The following is a 16,451-nucleotide window of genomic DNA, read 5'->3' on the forward strand; positions in this document are numbered from 1 at the left end:
ATGTCAATAATCTGTGCACCACACTGCATTGCTGGACAACTGGTGACCTGAAGTCTTGAAGTTTAAAAAAAAAAAAAATCAAATCAAATCAAATCAAAAACACTTTATTAATCCACATGGAAATTAAGTTGTGCAATCACAGGCTCGTTGTAAACACTGGCATAAAATCATCATGCGCAACATAAGAAGACATTAAAACTTGTCAGATAAGAATTCCCAATAGCTGACGATATACTAACCCCCCCCCCCCCCCCCCACACACACACACACACACACATACTTATGTTAAGACAATAGGGTATTGCACGACAATATTAACAAATGAAAACATCCAACAAAAAAGGGTATAGATTACTAAAAATGACATGCGCGCACGCACGCACACACACACACACACACACACACATGCATACACACACACCCACACACACACACACACACACACAGACACACACGTTAAGACCATAAGGTATGAAAAAAAACTATACTGTCAAATTCATATTTCTTCATTCTAACAAAAAAGTCACTTGCTCAATGTCTTCATTCATTTCCCTTATTTTTCTCTCTCTATATATATTTACTTATTGATATATTTACATATTATTTATTTAACAGCTTCCGCTGTTCTTGATGTGACAGTTGGTATACTTCAGAGACAGAGGACCGTGTTTTGACTGCTGACCCAACCTACACCAATATAGGCACACACATACATATGGTTTAACAAACAGTTATGAATCACTTGGTAATTTCTATGTAATAACTCAGTGTTTCAGTAGTCTGTATGTTTGTGTGCTTCCTATCTGTGGTAAACTTTAACAAATTTCATTTTCAGTGACATAATTATTTTGCATGTCAACACTAAATGGGCCTCAAAATTTTTGGAGAAAAAATTCTGTTTGTTCCCAAACATACACTTCTGAGATGGGCGCCAAAAAAACAACACAAAACATAAATAATAAAGAAGCCAAAAATGTTTCCCAACGACAAATTACTGTCACATGAACAAACTGAAAAGAAAAAAAATCTACACATGAGAGAGAGAGACAAGACAAGACAAGACAAATTCTTTATTTCGAGGATAATAGATAAGCACTGGGTTTTTTTTACATCCAGTCCCCGCCCTGAATAGGGTCTACACTACACAATATTTAATAAACTGAAAGCATGGTGTTAGTAGAGATACACAACAGAGGAAAAAAATATGCATAAATCAAAACAAAAACAACAACCACACACTCACACACACACACACACACACACACACACATGACATACAGGCACTATAGCATGGTGTTTGTAAAATGCACAGGTAAAAAAAAAAAAGGAACAAAATCAAAGAAACAAACACACACAACACACACCGCATTACACAAGTTTAAAACAGGGACAAAGGCACACTGATTGCAGAACTAAGAAGAAGAAAGGCAGACAAATCGATAAAGTTTAAAACAGGGACAAAGGCACAATGATTGGAGAACTAAGAAGAAGAAATGCAGACAAATCGATAAAGTTTAAAACAAGGACAAAGGCACACTGATTTGAGAAGTAAGAAGAAGAAATGCAGACAAATCGATAAAGTTTAAAACAGAGACAAAGGCACACTGACTTGAGAATTTAAGAAGAAGAAAGGTAGACAATTCGATAAAGTTTAAAACAGGGACAAAGGCATGCTGTTTGGAGAATTTAAGAAGAAGAGAGGTAGACAAATCGATAAAGTTTAAAACAGGGACAAAGGCACACTGACTTGAGAATTTAAGAAGAAGAAATGCAGACAAATTGATAAAGTTTAAAACAGGGACAAAGGCACACTGATTTGAGAACTAAGAAGAAGAAAGGCAGACAAATCGATAAAGTTTAAAACAAGTAGAAAAGCATGCTGATTTGAGAACTAAGAAGATGAAAGGCAGACAATTCGATAAAGTTTAAAACAGGGACAAAGGCAGGCTATTTGGAGAATTTAAGAAAAAGAAAGGCAGACAAATCGATAAAGTTTAAAACAGGCAGAAAAGCATGCTGAATGGACACATCAATCAAGAGGAAAAGCGGACAAATCGATATAAAGTTCAAAAACACAGGGAGGAAAGGTATGCTGGCTGAAATATTATGGCAACAGGACAACAAACAGGTGGATAACGTTGCCAGCCACCCTACCCCCCCCCCCCCTTCCCCCCGCCCCTCCACTCCCGCCTTGCCGCCACCCCCACAGGAAAGGAGGGGGCGGGGGCGGGGGCGGAGGGGGGAGTGGGGGGCTGGCGGCATAGTAGTTAACTACAGCCCGCAGAACTGGTCCTGGTCGGTCCTCCTGGAAACAGCTCTGCTCTGCTGTGACGGGCTGTGGCGACAGTTGTGTTTGAACAACCATACCGTTGCACACTTAACACTGGGCCACTTATCAACCCCTGCTGCTGGCTTTTGGTTTTTTTTAATCAGATTGTCTTGTTGTAGAGGAGGTGTTTTGTTTTTTTTCTTTTTGAATATGCTTTGTGGAGGGCTTTACACTCTCACATGTGCGCATGGTACAGACACATGTCAAACATTGTCGAACAGTAACCATAAACAAGCTCGCATGCGCGAGCACACACACACACACACAACATATCTAAACAAACGCACACCACACACACATTGTCAGATGTTAGGCATGCACGCACGCACGTGCACACACACACATGCACACACACACACACACACACACTCACACATACACACACACTCAACACACACACACACACACACAGAGCACTGTCAGCAGTTTTCAACATCAAACATGACAGACAACTGCTGATTAACCCCCTAACTGCTGAGGAGACAAGATCATTGTGGCATGAACATTATGTGCAAAATTCACTGATTTTGGTATTCATTTCTTCGTCGTCTTCTTCATTTGGGGACTGCAACTCCCACATTCACTCGTATGTACCCAAGCAGGCTTTTACGTGTATGACCGTTTTTACCCCACCATGTATGCAGCCATACTCCGCTTTTGGGGGTGTGCATGCTGGGTATGTTCTTGTTTCCATAACCCACCGAACGCTGACATGCATTACAGGATCTTTAACGTGCGTAGTTGATCTTCTGCGTGCGTATATACATGAAGGGGGTTCAGGCACTAAGCAGATCTGCACATATGTTGACGTGGGAGATCGGAAAAATCTGTACCACCCTTCACCCACCAGGTGCCGTTACCGAGATTCAAACCCGGGCACCCTCAGATTGAAAGTCCAACCCTTTAACCACTCGGCTATTGCGCCCCTCATCGATTTCAGACATTCATCTCTGATTCTATCCTCCTTCCAGAACAAAAACAACATTAAAAATATCTTTATTATTATCTTTATTTCATTTTTTATTTTCTATTTTCATTTATTATCATTGTTGATGTTACTATTGTTAGTAGTAATAGTGGTAGTAGCAGTAGCAGCAGTAGTAGTAGTATTTATCTATTTATGTGGGGTTTTTTTTTAGAATGAACTCTGTGTGTGTGTGTGTGTGTGTGTGTGTGTGTGTGTGTGTGTGTGTGTGTGTGGTGTGATGTGTATGTGTGTTTGGGTGGGTGGGTGGGTGGTGGGTAGCAGCAGTAGTAGAAGTAGTAGTAGTAGTAGTAGTAGCATCAATATATTCATTTATTCATATTGTTTTTAGAATAAACTTTGTGTGTGCGTGTGGTGTGATGTGTGTGCGTGTGGGGGGAGAGTGGGGGTGGGTGGGTGGGTGGGTGGATGGGGGAGAAGTAAACCGAGCCATATGTGTGTCACTGCTTGCTTGTGTACATTTAGCTTGATATGTTTTTCCTTTCTGTTGATCTGCTGGTCCAACCCTCTGTTTTGTTTTGACGGAGTGTGCTGAATTCGACTGTGGGCTTAGGTATTGCTTAGGGTGAGTGATGAGCTTAGGGAGGCACATTTAATTTTCAGCTGGATTAAAGAAAATGCATTGTATTGTATTGTATTGTATTGTATTCTACTGCATTGTAGTGTAGTGTATTGTGATGTAGTGTAGTGCGTTGTACTGTTTGTACTGTATTGCATTGTGTTGCATTGCATTGCATTGTACTGTACTGCATTGTGCTGTATTGTACTGCATTGCATTGTATTGTGTTGCATTGGTACTGTACTGCATTGTTCTGTATTGCATTGTATTGTACTGCACTGCATTGCATTGCACTAAATTGTGTTGTATTGCATTGTGCTGCATTCTATTGTATTGCACTGCATTCTACTACATTGTATTGTATTGCATTGTGTTGCATTCTATTGTATTGCATTGCATTGTACTACATTGTATTGTATTGCATTGTGTTGCATTCTATTGTATTGTACTGCATTGCATTTTATTGCACTGTATTGTAACTCACCATGCAAACCCCTCATCTCTTCTACTACCTTTTGAATTAAAGAACAGCATTCAAATGTTTTTTTTTTAAAAAAAAAAAAAAATGCTTTAACAAAATGTGTACAGTCACCATGGTATGTGTGATGGGACTTTTTGAACAAAATTCCTCCTCCCCCTCCCTCCACTAATTTTAATCATTCTTAAGAATCAGATAAGAGTCTGAAATCTGAACTTAGAAACAGGTCTGCAAATCAAACCAAGGCCTGAGAGAGTCCACTGCAGAGATATATATTAATGCTGAACTGAAGCACTAATAAAAGTTCTGTTGAAGTATACAGCCCATTTCCCTGTATGATAATGGGCAATGTACTTGTATACTACTTGTAAAATTCTTTGCTCCCAAGTATCAATATATTATTCATTTCTTTGCATGATAATGGGCAATGTACTTGTATTCTACCTGTAAAATTCTTGGCTCCCAAGCATATTATTCATTTCTTATCTATGATAATGGGCAGTATACTTGTATACTACCTGTAAAATTCTTTGCACCCAAGTCTATTACTCACTGTTTTGTATAATGGGCAATGTACTTGTATACTACCTGTAAAATTATTTGCTCCCAAGTATATCATTCGTTTCTTTGTATGATAATGGGCAGTGTACTTGTATACAACATGTAGAAATCTTTGCTCCCAAGTATATCATTCATTTCTTTGTATAACAATGAGCATTGTACTTGTATACTACCTGTAAAATTCTTTGCACCCAAGTCTATCACTCACTGTTTTGTGTGATCGTGGGCAATGTACTTGTATACGACCTGTAAAATTCTTTGCTCCCAAGTATCAATATATTATTCATTTCTTTGTACGATAATGGGCAATATACTTGTATACTACCTGTAAAATTCTTTGCTCCCAAGTATATAATTAATTTCTTTGTATGACAATGGGCAATGTACTTGTATACAACCTGTAAACTCCTTTGCTCCCAAGTATATCATTCATTTCTTTGTGTAACAATGGCAATGTACTCTTATACTACCTCTGCAATTCTTTGCTCCCCCTTCTTCTTCTTATTATTGTGTGTGTGTGTGTGTGTGTGTGTGTGTGTGTGTGTGTGTGTGTGTGTGTGTGTGTGTGTGTGTGTGTGTGTGTGTGTGTGTATGTATGCTGCTGTCTGCTTGGCTGTTAGGAAACTGTACCTGTTGTTCTCTTGTGGGGCAGAGAAGATGGAGGGTGGTGGTGGGGGGGGGGGGGTGGGGGGGGGGGGAAGGTGATGGTTAGGAACAGGGAGGATGGGTGTAGTGGTGACGCATGTGAGTATTTACTTTCATCGTCACTTTTCTTTTTCTTTCTTTTTTCTTTTTTTTTTTTTTTTTTTTTTTAACCAATTGCTTCTTTCATTTTTGTCCCTCTTTTGGGTGAGAGTTGAATAAAAAAAAAAAAAAAAAAGACATGCACTTGGTTATCATTGTTACCCTTAGGGTGTCTGAATGACCCAACCTTTAGCTTCCGTCGTCAGAATTGTGGTATTCTTTGTCAACATTCACCTCTTCAGTATAAGAGCCTTCCGCTAGCAATATTTTGATGATGGTAATTGGGGTGAAACGCTGTCAACGTCGTCTCTTTCGCCGTTCGTATGGAAAGAGTTAACCTTGTTGATAAAGGAATTGTCTTGTCTCCCTTTCTCTGTCTCTTTAACACATACAAACACACACACACACAAACATCACACACACACACACACACACAAACATGACACGCATGCACATACACACACACACACACACACACGCACATAGACAAAAACACAGAGTCAAACATTAACACACAAACGCAAACATACACACACACACACACACACACACACAAGCAAACAGACACGCATACATAACTCAAAACAAGCTTTACAGGTTCACACCATACCAACATCAACAACAGCAACAACAACAACAACAGCAAAACCCAAACCAACCCAAACCTTAGAACGAAAAAAAAAAAAAAAGAAGAAGAAGAAAAATTCGCCTGCCCCGCACAGCATGAGCTGTTTCTAAGGCAGGGTAGATTTTTATCAACACGCATTAATGTGCACTGCGCTATAGCAGCAGCGTGTGTGTGTGTGTGTGTGTCCCCTATCCCTCCCCCCCCCCCACCCCCCTGTCCCCCTCCCTCCCCTCCCCTCCCCACCTCCACCACACAATAATCAGTTGTTCACAATCTCGACAAGCCTGTTTGAATTTCAGGCCACGGACGGACCGACGGTCTCTTGTGTGCTGGTGAAAGGAATACAGCGGCCTAATCCAGGAGACACGACCACCTGAATGGCTTGCACACTGCTGAGAGCAGAAAGATTTGCGAGGATCAGTTCAGTTCAGCTGAGTTCAGTTCAGCTCAGTTCAGTTTCTCAAGTTATTCAAGGAGGAGGTGTCAGTTCAGTTTCTCAAGGAGGAGGTGTCAGTTCAGTTTCTCAAGGCGTTCATTTTCTCAATGAGGCGTCAGTTCAATTTCTCAAGGTGTCAGTTCAATTTCTCAAGGAGGAAGCGTCAGTTCAGTTTCTCAAGGAGGTGTCAGTTCAGTTTCTCAAGGAGGAGGTGTCAGTTCAGTTTCTCAAGAAGGTGTCAGTTTGGTTTCTCAAGGAGGTGTCAGTTCAGTTTCTCAAGGAGGAGGTGTCAGTTCAGTTTCTCAAGGAGGTGTCAGTTCAGTTTCTCAAGGAGGCGTCGGTTCAGTTTCTCAAGGAGGAGGTGTCAGTTCAGTTTCTCAAGGCGTTCATTTTCTCAATGAGGCGTCAGTTCAATTTCTCAAGGTGTCAGTTCAATTTCTCAAGGAGGAGGTGTCAGTTCAGTTTCTCAAGGTGTCAGTTCAGTTTCTCAAGGAGGCGTCGGTTCAGTTTCTCAAGGAGGTGTCAGTTCAGTTTCTCAAGGAGGCGTCGGTTCAGTTTCTCAAGGTGTCAGTTCAGTTTCTGAAGGTGTCAGTTCAGTTTCTCAAGGCGTTCAGTTTCTCAAGGAGGCGTCAGTTCAGTTTCTCAAGGCGTTCATTTTCTCAAGGAGGCATCAGTTCAGTCTCTCAAGGCGTCAGTTCAGTTTCTCAAGGAGGGCAGAAATGTGGCCATGGGGGTATAATGATAATGATAATGATAATTATGCAGAATCTGACGCTCACACCTCTCAGACTGGGAGCTTGTGACGTCTGCATTAAAAGTTACATCGTACATAAGTGTACATGCATTCTGGTACGACATAACCTTTTCAAACAAGCATGTTCTTGCACAGACATGCAAACACACACACACACACACACCACACACACACACAGACGCACACAAACACACACACACACACAGAATCAGCAGAAGGTCTAGAAACACATCAGTCAATAACATGGCAGACAGATCATGATGGACTGAGGAAAGTTTGTTCCGTACTACTGGACTAAGAGAAAGAGCACTGACCATGGATTTGAAAAAAAAAAAAAAAAAAAAAAAGAATTACTTAAATAAAACTCTTTTTTTTTAGGAACCGTCAGCACTAGAATCAGCATGCCGAGTGTAAAGATCCAGAATGAGTACTGATCGAAAGTAAGTCACAAAGCTAAATTGGGGATGCGGTACGGTTTATGACATTGTGACACAAAAGCTGCTTGGAGCCAGATATATAGCACTGAATCTAGTGCAGAGAGAAACCAAAGCGCTTACATATCAGTCATTCACTCTCATGCACAGTTATGATACAGCATCAAATCTTGTGTAGAGAGAAATCAAAGCGATTATTCATCAGTCATTCGCTCGCATGCACAGTTACGATATAGCACCGAAACTTGTGCAGAGAGAAACCAAAGTGCTTACACATCAGTCATTTACTCTCGAGCATGGCCAGGATTCAGAGGGCTTCTTCTTTTTCTTTGTTCACGGGCTGCAACTCCCATGATTGCTCGTATGTACACGAGTGGGCTGTTATGTGTATGACTGTTTTTACCCCCCAATGTAGGCAACCATACTCCATTTTCAGGGGTTTCAGAGGGATGAATGATAAACCTTACAAGTTTATGAAAACAGAAAGCTAGAGCAGGAGAAAGTGTACAGGCAGTGGGGGTCCTCTTTTGGAAACATGCAGGTTTTCAAGCCAGACTTGAAAGATCTGAGATCAGAGATTTCTCAAAAGCGAAAATGGGAGTTCATTCCAAATGTAAGGTCCAGAGACAGAGAGAAAGAGTGGTGGCCATCTGTGGAGCGTTTGAATCAGGGAATGCGGAAACAGAGTGGATCCAAAGCTGATCGTAGAGAGCGAGACGAGGTGTAGATGTGAAGGCAGCCACAGAGATAGGACGGGGCAGACCTGTTTAAACATTTACAACATGGAGGTCTGATCTTGCACTTTACTCCGTCTGAGAATGGGGGAATCGGGGTATCTACACAACACACTGCAGGGGGAGGGATACAAAGAAATGGCCGATCGAGCGGCTAAAAGAGGAGCACCAAAAATCCCAAAGAATACTTCTGAAATACTTATCCACCCATCAGTCTCAAAAGGTTGCAGACTGCTTGAGTCTTCAATACGGAGCAGATTTCAAACAAGAGCTGATGACGAGAGTTTACACCCAAAGAAAATGGGTTTTACAACTGGAATTACACAACAAAAATGTGGGATTTCCCACTGTGTTTCCTAACTTTAATGTAGACCTATGTCCATTTACAGCTGTTGGTGGGGTTGTTTTTTTACACAACAAAAATATTGGATTTCCCACTGTGTTTCCTAACTTTAATGTAGACCTATGTCCATTTACAGCTGTTGGTGGGGTTGTTTTTTTACACAACAAAAATATTGGATTTCCCACTGTGTTTCCTAACTTTAATGTAGACCTATGTCCATTTACAGTTGTTGGTGGGGTTGTTTTTTTTCTTTTTTGTTTTTTTTTTCATTCTCAACATTGTCTTTCTGTATGCATACGTCTAAACATTTCAGTGTGCACTCATATGCTTGCAAATATCTTCATGTGTTTTACTGGCAAAATTCTGTAGAAGAATAATATATTCCACTCTGATAGGCACACAAATATCTCTCTCTATATATCTATTTATATCTATATATCTCTCTCAATATATTTATGGATGCACTCAAGGCCTGACTAAACGCGCTGTGTTATGCTGCTGGTCAGGCATCTGCCAAGCAAGATGTGGTGCAGCGTGCGTGGATTTGCCCAAACGCACTGATGCCTCTTTAGAGAAAATGAAACTGAAGCTGAAACTGATACCATCTCCTCCGCTAGACCTTGAAAGGTAGTCTGGATGCTCATTTTGTTGAGGGGGCTGAGATGGTAAACCAACCAAGCCCCCATGTGCAGCATGCGCTTTGCACATGCATGTTACAGAACCCACAACAACAATGCGGTCATCCCTGGAACATTTCAAGAGAAACGTCCACTTCGATGGTCGAACCAAATACACTTGAAGTTGAAGACAGAAAAAAAAAGGAGAAATAATGATGCAGATGCACTGTACTGATGCGCTCTCTCCCTGTATGGGGAAAGCAGCCCGGATTTCACACAGAGAAATCTTTTGTGACAAGGACTAACTGAACACAATGCAATACAACACAATACAATGCAATATGACGCAATGCAATACAAGAAATATAATCCAATGCAATGCAATATGATGCAATGCAATACAAGAAATATAATGCAATGCAATGTCACGCCACTACAATACAAATCTTACAGTACAATATTCCAAAAGAATGTACCCCAAGAGACCACCACCACCAGCACTACCACCCAACACTAACACCACCCACCACCACCATCGTCACCACCCCTACCATCCCCACACACAATCATCACCACCCCCACCATCACCATCACCCCACCCCCGCCACTATCACCAACACCACCATCATCACCCCGACTCGCACCACCACCACTTCAAAAAAGATCCAAATGCGCATCTTAAGGATCCTATAATCCATGTCAGTGTTCGGTGGGTTATGAAAACAAGAACATACGCAGCATAAACAACCTCCGAAAACAGAATATGGATGCCTACATAGCAGGAGAAATAAAAATTTTTAAAATGATGGAAAAAAAAAAAAGTCATACAAATAAAATGTTACATGTCTGTGTGAGTGAATGTGTGTGTGTGTGTGTGTGTGCATGTGTGACTGAAACTTAACCGAACGACACAGGAAACGAATGCTGAGTGCCTGAAAAGACGGGCGCAATAGCCAAGTGGCTAAAGCGTTGGACTGTCAATCTGAGGGTCCCAGGTTCGAATCACGGTGATGGCGCCTGGTGGGTAAAGGATGGAGATTTTTACAGTCTCCCAGGTCAACATATGTGCAGACCTGCTAGTGCCTGAACCCCCCCTTCATGTGTATATGCAAGCAGAAGATCAAATACGCACATTAAAGATCCTGTAATCCATGTCAGCGTTCGGTGGGTTATGGAATCAAGAACATACCCAGCATGCACACCCCGGAAAATGGAGTATGGCTGCTTACATGGCAGGGTAAAAACGGTCATGCACGTAAAAGCCCACTCGTGTGCATACCAGTGAACGCAGAAGAAGAAGAAGAAGAGTGTCTGAAAGCAGCTGTCAATCAGACCTACGCAGGTAGGCAGCCTGTCGTGTCTTAAACTGACTCTTGTGTTTTGCAAAGCGCCTGGAGCCTGGTCTCCAATCAACCGAGGAAAGGCGCTGTGTGTAAGAAAGTATCCGTAGCACAGCACAGCACCATCACCACTACTACCATCACCACCATCACGGCCATCACCACATACCCCCACCATCACACACACACACACACACTCACACGCACACACAGAGAAGGAGTTAGATGTGGAGTGATGGCCTAGAGGTAACGTGTCTGCCTAGGAAGCGAGAGAATCTGAATGCACTGGTTCGAATCACGGCTCAGCTGCAGATATTTTCTCCCCTTCCACTAGACCTTGAGTGGTGGTCTGGATGCTAGTCATTCGGATGAGACCATAAACCGAGGTCCTGTGTGCAGCATGCACTTAGCGCACGTAAAAGAACCCATGGCAACAAAAGGGTTGTCCCTGGCAAAATTCTGTAGAAAAAACCCACTTTGATAGGAAAAACAAATATAACTGCAGGCAGGGAAAAATACAAAAAAACAAAACAAAAAACCCAAAACCCCCCCCCAAAAAAACCGGGTGGTGCTGTAGTATAGCGATGCGCTCTCCCTGGGGAGAGCAGCTTGAATTTCACACAGAGAAATCTGTTGTGATAAAAAGGAATACAAATACAAATACAAAATACAAATACACACACACACACACACACACACACAAACACACAAAACCCCAACCACCAACACCAACAAGAACGCACCCCGACAGACTGTGGCTCAGTGGTCAGCTCGTAAGGCATGCCGTTGTAGCCAAAGCGGATCCGATCCCCGGGGGCCAGCCTGACTGCGGCGTTCTGGACGCGGACATCGTTGACGTAGGTTCCCTGGGCGCTGTTGAGGTCTTGTAGGATAAGACACTCCTCCTGCTCACAGTTCTCCACCACTGCATGCTGGTAGTCGATGCCCTGCACCTGAAATATGATATATATATATACAATAATAATATATATAATATACATGTCATTATTATATATATATATATAGTGATATGCCCCTGTCTGAAAAAACTGTTATACAGCGAAGTTTTGCTGCTTATGAATTACCTTACTTTTTAAAGACATGCCAAGTCAACTGTTGTTGATATTTTATATATGTATATACATGTATACATGTATCTCTCTCTCTCTCTCTCTCTCTCTCTCTGTGTGATGGCTTTCACTTTAGCAAACTGGATACTATGACTGGAGTAAACTTCTAGTGTCACATAGGAAAACTATTTTCAGATTTGTTGACTGGATCTAAAATGGCGTCATTGCCTCTTCCTCGCATGAACAAACAAATGCATACTTCTACTAGAACTGTCGGTCTTGTGAGAACTATTACACTGAAAGCAGAAAGAAGTGTGTTTAGGAACTTCCCTGCACGAGTCCTTTGTGAATCCTCGTTCGTCGTCAGTGTGATGTTCTGACTTAAAATGACTACGCAACAGTCGCAGTTTGTTTTAATCATCTATTTCATGGCAAGCGAATCACGTGACCTCTCATACGTCTTCAAGAGAAATAACCCAAAAATATATATCACAGGCTTCAGGGAGGAACTGCAACATACAGCTGCCTTTATGGCAGAGACTGCATTATGGGGTGTCCATCTAATGAATGAGATCTCTCTCTCTCTCTTTCTCTCTCTATTATACACACACACACACACACGAACACACACACACACACACACAAATACACACACACACACATATAATATATACACACATACATATATACATATATCTATATATATACCTCTCTCTCTCTCTCTCTCTCTATATATATATATATATATATATAGAGAGAGAGAGAGAGAGAGAGAGAGAGAGAGAGAGAGCAGTCTATTCATGTCTTTAAAACTTGTGGTTATAATTTGCAATTTTTTTTTCTCCAGAGTACAGCTTATTCATACATTAAAAAATCATAATGTATTGTATTGTATTGTATTGTATTGTATTGTACTGTATTGTATGCAATTATTCTTCTGTCATGACAGATTTCACTGTGTGAAATTTGGGCTGCTCTCTGGAGTGATGGTCTAGAGGTAACACGTCCACCTAGGAAGCGAGAGAATCTGAGTGCGCTGGTTCGAATCACGGCTCAGCCGCAGATATTTTCTCCCCTTCCACTAGACCTTGAGTGCTGGTCTGGATGCTAGTCATTCGGATGAGATGATAAACTGAGGTCCCGTGTGCAGCATGCACTTAGTGCATGTAAAAGAACCCACAGCAACAAAAGGGTTGTTCCTGGCAAAATTCTGTAGAAAAATTCAGTTTGATAGGAAAAAAACAAATAAAATTGCACGCAGGAAAAAATACAAAAAAATGGGGGGGCGTTGTAGGGTAGCGACATGCTCTCCCTGGGAGGAGCAGCCCGAATTTCACACATAGAAATATGTTATGATAAAAAGAAATACAAATACAAATAGGGGAGAGCAGGTCGCTATAGTGCATCACTACCCTTTATTCTTCACCTTTTTTTTTCTTTTTTTTTTCTCAAGGCCTGACTAAGCACGTTGGGTTACGCTGCTGGTCAGGCATCTGCTTGGCAGATGTGGTGTAGCGTATATGGATTTGTCCGAACGCAGTGACGCCTCCTTGAGCTACTGAAACTGAAGCTGAAACTTCCTGCAGGTGTGTTTGTTCCCCTATCAAAGTGTTGGGGTTTTTTTTGTTTTTATCAGAATTATGCCTAGGACAGCCCTTCTGTTGGTGTGCATTCTTTAAAATGTGCAGTATGTGCATGCTACACTCAGCTAGGACCTCTGATTATCTTCCCATCCGAATAACCAGCATCCATATACCACCATTCAAGGTCCAGTAGAACAGGGAGAAAATATTGCTGAGTGTGGAAATTGATGCTTTGCGCTCAGATTCTCTCACCGGCACTGTCTATGCAGATGCATTATCACACACACACACACATACATACCACGACACAAGCCAATACCCAGACATCCATGAAAGTAGATTTGTTCAGATCTCTGTGCTTTGAGGCCAGATTTGAATGGAGATTTTGTTTCAGCATGAAGAATTTGGCATGGAGTTTTAGTTTCAGTTTCATGGAAGTGTCAATTCAGCTCAGTTCAGTTGAGTTACTCAAGGAGGCGTCACTACAATCAGACAAATCCATATACGCTATACCACATCTGTTCAGCAGATGCCTGACCAGCAGCGTAATTTGATGTGCTTAGTAATGTCTCAAGGAAAAAAAACAACCCATAAAAGAGTGCATACTGATCCAAATGTTACACCACACCTGCTTTGGAAAGAAAATGAAAAAAAGGTGTGTGTGTGTGTGGTGTGGTATGTGTGTGTGAGTTGTGTTCATGTGTAAGTTTGAGTGAGTGTAGTGTGTGTGTATGTCGCGCACGCGCGCGCGCGGGCGTGTGTGTGTGTGCATGTTCGCCTGCATGTGTGCGTATGTGTGTATGTGTGCGTATGTATTATGGGGGTGGATGGAGTATAATTATTAAATCGCATCTCTGTCACATTTGGTCCAACGTACTATTTTACTGGTGCTCAAATACGTACGTACAATGGTGCGTGATTTCTTGCGTTTCAGTACTTACCTGAATATTAATATCGCATCCCTCGCGTCCAATGGTGGTCACTTTAGGGGACAAAGGGAAAACACTGCCATCCTGGCCCTTCAGAACGGCTTTCATGGCAGCGCTATGTCTTCAACACCACCCACCAACTAAACAGGACACACACATGTACAGCCACTAAACGTGTACTTGCAAGTCGCCGAACTGCCGAGCAGTGCGCGAAAAAGGCGAAATCTAGTCCCCGCACTCACAAGGCTTTCCTCGAGCACATAATGATGAGGAAACGAAAGCTTGGTATTTAGTGGAGTTCACAAGTTGCTGGTTAGCCGGCAGAATCAGAGGCTTTGATGCAGCGATGGAATTAGTACGTCCCCGAAATTCAGCGCCTAAAGTCTTCGGCCATTGACATAACAACCACCCAAACATCCGTACTCTCTAACCTAGAAACTCTGCTGCACAGCATTGCTTTTGCCAATCAGTTCTTGTCATTGATTAGTATTTGCCTGGTTTGGCAGTCACCAGTGATTGATATTTGCTTGCTGATATGAACAATGATTTCATTGTGTCTGTTGTTGCGAAGTGTTGTACTAAATAAGACAATAGTTTTTAGAGATTAAATCCGGCTCGAATGTGAGGGAGTGGTTATTTTCGTTCTCCCTTTCTCTTTCTTATGGTATAATGCTTGTGTCGAAAGCCTATATAATATTGCTCATCGGTAATAGACTCATTTTCGCCGAGAAAATGGTCACTATCGATCCAGATTTATAAACTGAAAATTAGTGTAGTACAGTATAATTGTTATGTCAAAAGAGGGGGCGTGGGGGTTGTCAAAAGAAAGAACTTGAAATGGATAGCAGTAGTAGTAGTAGAAGTGGTGGTGGTGGTGCTGCCGGTAGCAGCAGCAGTGGCAGCAGCAGCAGTTGGAGTGATCAGTCAAATGACAGCTGCCTTTCAATCCCTGTATCCGTATAGGCTATACCTATATGTGTAAATGTTATGATCTAAACCATGGATGTATCCATACATCCATGTCTAAACCCCACATCAAATGAACACCTATATTAAAACAGCTAGCCATATCAGTGTTTCTACTATACACCCCTCTCCGGGCCCACTGCCTCAAACCAACCCGCCTCCACCAACACCCAACACTGTTCATCATTTTCTGCCGCACGCCACGATAGTGTAATGGGTACGACAGTTTCTTCTCACCCGAACACGCGGGGTTCGAATCCGGCTGCCGTCGTTATGACTTTTTCTTTCTCAAGGCCTGACTAAGCGCGTTGGGTTACGCTGCTAGCCAGGCATCTGCTTGGCAGATGTGGTGTAGCGTATATGGATTTGTCCGAACGCAGTGACGCCTCCTTGAGCTACTGAAAACTGAAAAAAACTGAAACTGCCGCACGCATGCATGCAGGCCCACATTAAAATTAACTTGTTCACCCACAATCACTAACTCGCCGGTTAAGTCATGCTTTGACCCATCAATAAAAGATCGAGCTTTTTTATTATTTATTTATTTATTTATTTTCAAATGCAGTAAAATAAGCCATTGTTCATCCTCAGTGACTTGGGTGGCACTGTGGGTAGTAGTGCCGATTACGACTCCCAACCCACCTGTCACGGTCAAGAAGATGAATGAGAACAGGCGACGCCTCGGCTGTCACTGCTGCCATCGTATGTGGCCTTCGTGTCAGCAGCACGTTCTTCAACACGGAGCCCCAACTAACAGACAAGATAATTATAAGATGTGTGGCATGTCGACAACACTCTATGGCAGCCGGCTACAAAGAGCTGGAGAAAACGACGTCATTCATCGCCATGGCTGGACTGGAGTGCTGCAGCCTAGCTGTGTCACAAGAAGTATATATCTGGGTGCCGATTTTTCGATTTTTTTGGCGTGTGTTGTCATTATCTGTATCTTGTACACTGACTG

General features: G+C 42.1%; 1 protein-coding gene across 1 annotated transcript in view; it reads right to left on the reverse strand.

Annotated features, from left to right (window-relative positions):
- The window catches only part of LOC143301908 (forkhead-associated domain-containing protein 1-like), an 88,362-nt gene extending 73,468 nt beyond the window's left edge, over positions 1–14,894 (reverse strand). Inside the window, exons 1-2 of the mRNA XM_076616351.1 lie at positions 14,537–14,894; positions 11,686–11,895 (exon numbers count right to left, since the gene is read on the reverse strand). Coding sequence (XP_076472466.1) covers positions 11,686–11,895; positions 14,537–14,632 — 306 coding nt within the window. The 5' untranslated portion in view covers positions 14,633–14,894. The remainder of the gene's footprint in view (positions 1–11,685; positions 11,896–14,536) is intronic.
- Between the last annotated feature and the right edge of the window lie 1,557 nt (positions 14,895–16,451).

Source organism: Babylonia areolata, chromosome 28, assembly GCF_041734735.1.
Source record: "Babylonia areolata isolate BAREFJ2019XMU chromosome 28, ASM4173473v1, whole genome shotgun sequence".
Lineage (NCBI taxonomy): Eukaryota > Metazoa > Mollusca > Gastropoda > Neogastropoda > Buccinidae > Babylonia > Babylonia areolata.